Below are 10,420 nucleotides of genomic sequence, written 5' to 3'. Positions count from 1 at the left end.
CAGCTGGTGCAATAGATTGCTGCAGAAATGAGTCTTAACCACAGACTGTCAAATGTGTAAAGGACTAGGATAAAGTGAGGACTGCAGATGCTGGAGAGTCAGAGTTGAAAATTGTGGAGCTGGAAAAGCACAGCAGGTCAGGCAGCATGTGAGAAGCAGGAGAGTTGAACTTTCGGGCATAAGCCCTTCATCATTTGACTCTCCTGCTCATTGAATGCTGCCTGAGTGGCTGTGCTTTTCCAGCACCACACTTTTTGACTCAAAATATCTAAAAGGGGGCAAGTAAAATGAATGCAGCATCAGAAATTATAGCCAGCTGGGGGAACAAGAGGACCCACTTATAGTGATACGAAGATAAAGGTTAAACGTCTCTTTCTGTATAATTTTACCGAGTTTCATTTTGTTTCAGCTGTTTGATAATAAAGATGAAAGTGAAGAAATTTGCATCAATCAGCATTCTGTAGGTACCAAGTCAAATATTGCACAATTTGTAAATTGGCACATGATTCTCATTGTTCCAGTGATGTTTTGCTTTAGCAGAGAGTGTGAGGCCTTTGGGAATGGAACGTGAAGTGGAATCAGGAGAATGGCCAGCTCCAGCTGTTATTTCACTAGCAGCTGAACAAGGAGAAAGGGATAAATGAGCACATTCTTCAAATCCTCTCTGAATTTGCTCTGGGTCACGACATAAATACAGGTGTTGCTGCAGGAGCTGAGGAGCTGCAGCATCGGCCCGATGTACCCAATAACAAATGGAAGGCGGTTTTTGAGAAGCCGATCAATGATGTGGTTTAATGTAATTCGCTCGTGAATGGTGTACACAGCTTGTGTCATCCACAGTAATATGAAGCTGGCAGAGATACTGAAGAGGAGGAGGATAGACTTCCTGCGGTTCTCCATTTCTGGATCATTCTGGTTCTCCTTATCACCCTGACCCCGCAACCTCCTGCGAGCTTTACTCGCCAGCAAAATATTCCGGACAGTCAGAGCATTGAGGAACGCAATCAGAACGAATGGGAGTAGTGGGGTAGTCAGACTGTGAAATAAACTGAATGTTTTCCACAGGGGTGAGGTGTAGTAGCTGAATTTAACCATACAAAACAGAGGTATGAAAAATAGATAAACAGGATCATATCGATAATACCAAGGGATATTCTTCAGACAGCTCAGGATAGTCACTGTTCCGATAATCACCACTGCAGTTCTCCAGGTACAATATTTAGTTTTCAGCTTCTGACAACAAATGGCCACAAATCGATCAAAGGTAAAAGCTACTGTGAACCAGACAGTAAGGTCTGTGGCTGCATGAGTGAGGCAGTCAATGAGACCACACAGGGTGATGTTTTCTGCAATTGGATCTGTTGAATAAAGTGGAATAATCTGCTTCAGGATCACATCAGTGAGAATAACAGTTAAATCAGCTGATGCCATAGCCACCAGATAGCAGGTGATACATAGGGCGAGACCACACTTTCCACGCAGTAGGATCAGAATCACTAATAGGTTAGCTGGAAAGAAACAGAAACAGAATCAGTAGAATTATTTATCAAACTGGTGATGAAAATTGGACAAGACTTTTTAATGAGAACAGAGATCATTCTTACAACATTCAAGAGAGATTGATTACCCAACCTGATAATTTAGTCAAAAGGAGACTCATTTCCCAAGGAGACAATGGTATTGAAATCTGAAGCTTTTAAAAACATCTTCAGCCAGAAATGCTGAGTGGAAGATTCATCTTGACCTCCCTCTGAGATGCCAAAATGAAGCTGTCAATGTGTCACCAACTCAATTCCCTGCACATGATATTAAGAAATGATTGAGTACAGGGAATTTGGCAAGGAGTATGATGCACAATAACAGTACTGGAGACTTCTGCTCCAGAGTGAGATAAGATGCTCCTTACAGCTAAATTAATAGCATTTACCCAAAAAGTGGAGTGTTGTGTAGTTATGTCCTTCCCGTAAAAAGAATGCCAAATAGATATTAAATTGTTTTCATTCAATCAGGATAGTCGTTGAGGATTATTTTGACAGTGTTATCAACAAGGACTCACTCTGCAATAGTGTTCTCAGCAATGCCCAGTTTGGTTTGGCTCGGTTCACTCAGTTCCACATCTCATGACATATCTAATCTAAAAGAAGAAAGGCGATAAACTCCAGAAGAAGGGGACAGTGACCACCCTTAATATTAAGATTAGATTGATGCTGGAAAAGCACAGCAGGTCAGGCAGCATCCGAGGAGCAGGAGAATCGATGTTTTGGGTAGGAGCCCTTCATCAGGAATCTGCCCAAAACGTCGATTTTCCTGCTCCTCGGAAGCTGCCTGACCTGCTGTGCTTTTCCAGCATTACTCTAATCTTGACTCTGTCTCCAGCATCTGCAGCCCTCACTTTCACCCTTAATATCAAGACAGTGTACTGCCTGAGCTGGAGGTCTGAACTATGGGGTGATTTTCCTCCTAGCAATAAAGTTTAAGATGAGACCTAATAGAGGTATGTAAGATTACAAGGGGAATGGATTGGGTGGATTGTAAGGCACTTTTCTCATGAGTATTCTGGTCAATAACCAGAGCCATAGATTTGAGATAAAAAATGGAAGGCTCAGAGGGGAGTTGACTATATATTTTTTCACTCAGAAGGTGGTGGGAGACTGGAATGAACTGTCTAAAAGAGTGTTTGAATCAATAACTCTTGAAACATTTAAGCAGTATTTAGACATGCACTTGGATTGCCATACCCTTCAGGACTATGGGTCAGAATTGAAAAACTGGTTTTGTGTAGTCAGATCTTGGTTGACTGGCATGGATACAATAGGCCGAATGGCTTCCTTCTGTCTATGGTCTATAACAATTCATGACCTCAAGGAGCCCTAGCAAAACTGGACTCAATGAGAATAATGGAAAAAAACTTCTGAATTGGGATGGTGCCAGTTTGGAGACCATCACCTGAAAGATTGTGTCACCAATGTCACTGTGGGCAAGTGTGAGCTCAGCACTCCTACTTGGTCCTGACATTACAGTCCTGTCGCAGGTGGGTAAAAGCTGTCTAGAAAATTCCAGAACTGTCGTGCAAGCAGCAAAGTTAGCCTTAGTTTCCAATCACAATGAACAATGTGTTTTTTGGGTTCATCCTTCATCTTCAGCTGCTGCTTCAGTGACCTTTGATTAGAAACTGCTAATGACTTAAATACTTCTTACTCTTCACAACTCCTCAGATACTGAATCAGTCTGTATTCACATGTTCAGGCATAAAGAATATTCAAGATTGTACTGATAAGCTGTAAGTAAATGTGGGGTAATGGACGTCGTCATCAAGAGAAAAACACATCATTTCCCCCTGATATTCTATTCCCACTGGGAACATACTGGGCATTATCAGTGATCAGTAACTTAACTGGACCAGGAGTTTGCATACAAGATTGGAAATTTCATACTGAGTAAATTATCTCCTGACTCCCCAGTTTCTGTCCACTATTTACAGGGCACAAGTCAGGAGCCTGAAAAGGTGCAGCTCCAGCAACACTCCAGGAGCACAACACCATCCAGAACAAAGCAGCTTACTGGATTAACACTATATCCATCACATTCTCTCCCTTCACTACCAACATGCACGAGCAGCAGTGTGTACTACCTACAAGATGTAATGCAGAAATTGACCAAAGATTCTGAGACATTGTCTTCCAAACCCACAATCACTGCCATCTAGAAGACAAGGTCAGCAGATACGTGGGAACACCACAACCTACAAGTTCCCCTCCAATTTACTCTTCTTCCTGACTTGAAAATATATCATAATTCCTTCAATATCACTGGCTCAAAGTCCTGGAATTCCCTCTCTAAGGTCATTGTGGGTCAACCTATGATACATGGACTACAATGGGTCAAGAGGGCAACTCACCACCATCTTCTCAAGGGCAATTAAGCATTGTCAATAAATGTCGGCATACATCCCATGAAGGGATAAGTAACTGAAATTAGAGATTTTATTTTATTTCAAATACAAAACATGCTGTCATAATTCTTACTGTCACTTCATGCAAGTCAAGAATGTTGGGAAAATATTTTCTGAATTTGTATTGAGAGATGTATTGTCTCATGGATTCAAGTTCAACATGGGCAAGAAAACTTCCTGCTGTTTGCTATGTACTGTCCTCCCTTGACTGATGAATCAGTATTCCTCCAGGTTGATCAACACTTGGAGGAAGCATTTTGAGTGGCAGGATGCAGAATGTACATTGAGTGGACAATTTCAATGTCCACCACCAAGAGTGTCTTGGCAGCAGCACTACTCATCATGCTGGTCACATGCTAAAGTAGATAGTTGCTAAATTGGGTCTGTGGAGGTGGTGAAGGAGCCAGCAAGAGGGAAAAACATATTCTTGACCTCACCCTGACCAATCTGCTAGCTGCAGATGTAAATGTCCATGACAGTATCAGTAAAAGTGACAACCTTTGGAGTCGAAGACATGTCTTCACAGTAAGAATACCTTCCATCAAGTTGGGTGACACTATCATCGTGATAAATGGGAAAGAGGTTCAAGAAGAGCTCATGCCCGAAACGTCGATTCTCCTGCTCCTTGGATGCTGCCTGATATGCTGCGCTTTTCCAGCAACACACTTTCAGCGCAGACTTTCAACAGATCTAGCAATTCAAGACTGGGCATCTAGGAGGGACTGTGCACCATCAACAGCAGCAGAATTGTACTCCAGCACAATTTGCAAATTCATGGCCCGGCATATTCCCCACTCAGTGTAGTAAGACATGCCAGGAGCAGCACTAGGCATACCTAAAAATGAGATGTCAACCTGGTGAGGCTGCCAAATAGGATTACTGCATGCCAAACATCATAAGCAGCAATTGAAAGACAGCTAAGCAATCTCACAACCAAAAGCATCAGACTTAAGCTCTGCAGTCTATTGGGAATGGTGGTGGACAATTAAAACACTCACTGAAGGAGAAGGCTCTACAAATTTCTCCATCCTCAATGATGGAAGAACCCACCATATCAGTGCAAAAGATAAAGCTGAAGCATCTGCAGTAATCTGTTGAATGGATGATCTATTTTGGCCTCCTCAAGCAGTCCCCAACATCATAGATGCTGTTCTTCAGCAATTCACTCCCCATGATATCAAGGAATTGTTGGAGGCATTGGATAGGATATAGTTCCTGACAATGTTAGACTAAAGACTGGTGCTACAGAACTTGCTGCTCCCCTCGCCAAGCTCTTCCAGTACAGAAATAACACCAACAATATGGAAATTTGTCCATATTTGTTCTGCATACAAAAAGCAAGACAAATCCAAACTCACTTACTGTCCTATCAGTCTACTCTTGATTGTCAATAAAGTGATGGGAAGGTATCATCAACAGTGCTATCAAACAGTATCTGCCAGCAATAACCAGTTCACTGACACCCAGTTTGGGTTCAGCAGGGCTCTCAGCCTCTGACCTTATTACAGTCTTGGCTCAAACATGGACAAAAGCACTGAATTTCAGAGGTGAGGTTAAACTAACAGTTCTTGACATCAAACCAAATTCGACTGAATGTGACAACAAGGGTCCCTAACAAAACTGGAATCAATGAGTATTAGGGGGCAAACTCTCCACTGGTTGGAGTCATGCCTGGCACAATGGAAGATGGTTATGGTTATTGGTTCTCACCTCTGGAATATCTCTGCCGGAATTCCTCAGGATAATTTCTGAGGTCCAACCATTTTCAGCTGCTTCATCACCTTCTCTCCATCACAAAGTCAAAAGTGGGGATGTTTGCTGATGATTGCACAATGTTCAGCATCATTAGTGATTCCTCAGATAGTGAGGATATTCAGATACATGTTGAAATGCCACAAGATCTGGACAATATCCAGGCTTGGGCTGACAAGTGGCAAGTATCATTTGTGCTACACAAATGCCAGTCAAGTACTATCTCCAATAAGAGACAATCTAACTACCTCCCCTTCATATTCAATGGTGTTATCATCACTGAATCCTCCACTACCAATATCTTTGAGGTTGCCATTGACCAGAAACTGAACTGGATTCACCATAGAAACACAATCACTACAAGAACAGGTTAGATGCTCGGAATACTACCAAGAGTAACTCACCTCCTGACTCCCCAGAATCTGTCCACCATCTATAAGGCACACATCAGGATTATGATGGAATACTCCCCTCTTGCTTGGGCAAGTACAGCTCCGACAACACTCAAGAGGCTTGACACTATCCAAGTGAAAGCAACCCACTGACTGGAAGCACATCCAGAAACATCCACTACTGACTCTCAGTAACAGCATATGTACTCTCTACAAAAGGCAATGCAGAAATTCACCAAATTACTTTAGACAGTACCTTCCAAATCCATGACAACTTCCATTCACTAATACAAGAGGAGCAGAAACATGGGAATGCCACAATCTGCAAGTTTCCCTCCAAGCCACTCACCATCCTGACTTGGAAATATATCATCATTCCTTCTCTGCTGTTGAGTCAAAATCCTGGAATTCTGTCCCTATAAGGGGATTGAGGGTATACACACAGCAAAAGGAACAATAGTGGTGTGCGGGAAGGCAGCTCCCCAGCACCACCTCAAGTGCTACTAGGGATGGATAATAAACACTGGTTCACTCAGCGATGCTCATTTCCCGTAAGTGAATAAAATAAAGTGTGTTTTTGTGACTCAAGAATTCAGACAAAGCAGCCTTTCCACACAAGGCCAGCCTTACCTCGCACTCAAGGAAACATTCCGAATTGCACATACTCACTTTATTAGCCATAAACTGTAATAGAGATTTACAGAACAGCATCAGTACCCGTCCAAAACACTATTCCCATTTTCCAGCACTTGGCCCCTTGCTTTGTATGCCTTGGTTCTACAAGTGCACTTGTAAATACTTCTGAAATGTTATGAGGGTTTCTGATTCAATCATCCTTAGATGACATGAGCTCCAAATTCTTATCCACCCACTGGGTGAAAAAGCTTTTTCTCCCATCTCCTCTAAACCTTCTGCTCCTTTCATTAAATCTGTGCCGCATGGTCACTGATCCTTCCAGCAAGGGAAACATTTCTTTCTGTCTACCCTATCTATTCTCCGTATAATTTTATATATCTCAATCATGTCCCCTCTCAATCTCCTCTGCTGGAATGAAGACAACTCCAGTATGTCTAATCTTTCTTCATAATTATAACACTCCAGCCCAGGCAACATCCTGGTAAATCTCCCCTGCACCCTCTCCAGTGCTATCACATTTCTCCTACAATGCATATTCCAGAATTGCATACAATAATTTAGCTGTAGTCTCACCATCATTTTACACAGTTTCAGCATAACCTGCCTGCTCTCAATCTCTATGTTTCGACTAATAAAGACAAATTTAATGGTAAGCTCTAATCTGTTTTCAGCCCTATCTCATTTGTTCACCCCAGAGTCTAGTTCAAGATTTTGAGCTAACTTCTGCCTCAGTCACTGACTCTGGAAGTGAATTCCACAGCCTGCACGTTCTCTTTGAAGTCATTTCTCCTGCCCTGCTTTCTAACATTTCTACATTGTATCCATTAATCATTAATACTTGAAGTACAGAATGATAAAGCACAAAATGTCTCTTCCAAATATTTATACAAATCTCCCTTAAACATTATTATTGAATCCGTCTCCAACAGACCCGTCAGACAGAGCATTCCACATCATGGTAACACACACAGCATAACTACTTTCTCTTGGTTATGTGTGGCCCGTAGCTGATCTGTATCCCAAATTCCCAAAAATTTCACTAGGCAGCAGTCTTACCTTGGAGACTGCCATTGCCACTACTAGCGTAAAGGAGTTGAGCAAACATAACAGGAAAATCCTTAAGCTGATTCTCACAAATGGCACACTGACATTATATAATAAATATAATAACCTTACACAATCAGGAAGAGCAAGAACACAGTCACTGACCTGGCACAGCAACAGTAGCAAGAATTGGATAGAAAATCATTCGGGTTTGTGTGAGCTCCATTGTCCATGTGGATTGCTGTTGCAGTCAGTTATTTACACTTTAAGACTCAAATCCAGTCCCAGTCTCATCATATTCCTAGTCCTTCTCTGGTGATGCACTGAGGGAGCTGCTATTTATAAGAGAGGAAAACCCTACTGGGACAAGGAGAGAGAGGAATCTTACATCATCCTTCATATTACTGACAGTTAGTTACACAAAACCCACTGACAACTGCTATCAGGGGATGATATAATCTGTTGTTTAAAATGTGTGCAGAACAGATGGGAGAAATCTCTTAAAACTCAGCCATGCAATTTCTATCAATGAAATCATAAATTACCAATATTTAACACTGAGATGACCAGTTTCACTGTTGATGGGAAAATTTGGAATGGAAATAGATCTTGAATACCGATTTGGGTTGTCAATGCTAGGGACATCCACACAGGGGCAAGAGACAGGATTCATAAAACTGACTCATAAAACTAAAGACAAATCTAGTCAGTATCTGTTCCAAGTCAGCAAGTCTTCCAGTGAGGAAAAAGCATTTGATCACAGAGAACAGGGAAAGATGTACATCCAGACAGGCAGGAAATGGTATCACAGAGGGACCATAACAAACTGGGGAGAGAGAGATTTGTGATGGAGACAGAGATAGAGAGTCATAGACCGGTACAGCATGGAAACAGACCCTTTGGTCCAACTCACCCATGCCGACCAGACATCTAAAATAAATCTAGTCACATTTGCCAACATTTAGCCCATATCCCTTGAACACTTCCTATCATATACCCATCCAGATGTCTTTTAAATGCTGTAATTGTACCAGCTTCCACCACTTCCTCCAGCATCTCATTCCATACACGCACTATCCTCTCCCTGAAAACATTGCTTCTTAGGTCCTTTTTAAATCTTTCCCCTATGGCCTCTAGTTTTGGAATTTCCCTCCACCGGAAAAGACCTTGTCTATTCACCTTATCCATGCCCCTCATGATTTTATAATCCTCTATAAGATCAACCCTCAGCCTCCGATACTGCAAGGAAAATAGCCCCATCCTATTCAGCCTCTCCCTATAGCTCAAACCCTCCAATCCTGGCAACACCCTTCTAAATCTTTTCTGAACCCTTTCACACTTCACAACAGTTTTCCTGTAGCAGGGAAATGAGAACTACATGCAATATTCCAAAAGTGGCTCAACCAATGTCCTGTATAGCCACAAAATGCCTCCCAACTCTTATACTCCTTGCACTGATCAATAAAGGAAGGCATACCAAACACCTTCTTCACTATCCTATCTACCTGCAACTCCACTTTCAAGGAACTATGAACCTGCGCTCCAAGGTCTCTTTGTTCAGCAACACTGTCTAGGACCTTACCATTATATGTATAATTCCTGGCCTGATTTGCCTTTCCAAAATGCAGCAACTCACATTTACCTAAATTAAACTCCATCTGCCACTCCTCAGCCCATTGGCCCATCTGATCAAGATCCCGTTGTACCCTGAGGTAACCTTCTTTGCTGTCCACTGCATCTTCAATTTTGGTGTTATCTGCAAACTTACTAACTATACCTCCTATTTTCACATCCAAATCATTTATATAAATGATGAAAAGCAGTGGACCCATTACTGATCCTTGTGATATACCACTGGTCACAGGCTCCCAGTCTGAAAAGCAACCCTCTACCACCACCTTCTACCTTTGAGGCAGTGCTGTATCCTGATGGCTAGTTCTCCCTGTATTCCATGCAATCTAACCTCGCTAACCTGTCTACCATGAGGAACCTTGTCAAATGCCTTATTGACGTCCATATAAATCATGTTCACTGCTCTGTTTCATTACTTCTTTTAAAAATTCAATGAAGTTAGTGAGACAGAGAGAAAGAGAGAGAGGCAGGAGGGGGCAGAGTAGGAGATGTATGAAATATAGAACATAGAACATAGAAGAATACAGCGCAGTACAGGCCCTTTGGCCCTCGATGTTGCGCCGATCCAAGCCCACCTAACCTATACTAACCCACTATCCTCCATATACCTATCCAATGCCCGCCTAAATGCCCATAAAGAGGGAGAGTCCACCACTGCTACTGGCAAGGCATTCCATGAACTTACGACTCGCTGAGTGAAGAACCTACCCCGAATTTCAGTCCTATATCTACCCCCCCTTAATTTAAAGCTATGCCCCCTCGTAATAGCTGACTCCATACGTGGAAAAAGGTTCTCACGGTCAACCCTATCTAAACCCCTAATCATCTTGTACACCTCTATCAAGTCACCCCTAAACCTTCTTTTCTCCAATGAAAACAACCCCAAGTGCCTCAGCCCTTCCTCATACGATCTTTCTACCATACCAAGCAACATCCTGGTAAACCTCCTCTGCACACGTTCCAGTGCCTCCACATCCTTCCTATAGTATGGCAACCAAAACTGCACACAATA

At 42.3% G+C, this 10,420-nt stretch overlaps 1 protein-coding gene across 2 annotated transcripts in view; it reads right to left on the bottom strand.

The window, feature by feature from the left end:
- Positions 1-237: 237 nt before the first annotated feature.
- LOC122558700 (probable G-protein coupled receptor 139) overlaps positions 238-10,420 on the bottom strand; it is a 25,483-nt gene continuing 15,300 nt past the window's right edge. Inside the window, exons 2-3 of one of the 2 annotated variants that reach the window (XM_043707493.1) lie at positions 7,942-8,136; positions 238-1,508 (exon numbers count right to left, since the gene is read on the bottom strand). In XM_043707493.1, the coding sequence (XP_043563428.1) occupies positions 604-1,508; positions 7,942-8,002 (966 nt within the window). In that variant the 5' untranslated portion in view covers positions 8,003-8,136 and the 3' untranslated portion in view covers positions 238-603. The remainder of the gene's footprint in view (positions 1,509-7,941; positions 8,137-10,420) is intronic. The other variant, XM_043707494.1, reaches the window with a different exon arrangement.

The sequence above is a fragment of the Chiloscyllium plagiosum genome, chromosome 17, assembly GCF_004010195.1.
Source record: "Chiloscyllium plagiosum isolate BGI_BamShark_2017 chromosome 17, ASM401019v2, whole genome shotgun sequence".
Classification (NCBI taxonomy): Eukaryota; Metazoa; Chordata; class Chondrichthyes; order Orectolobiformes; family Hemiscylliidae; genus Chiloscyllium; species Chiloscyllium plagiosum.
The sequence above is the reverse complement of the archived record's forward strand: the minus strand, read 5'-3'. Positions and strand labels throughout refer to the sequence as shown.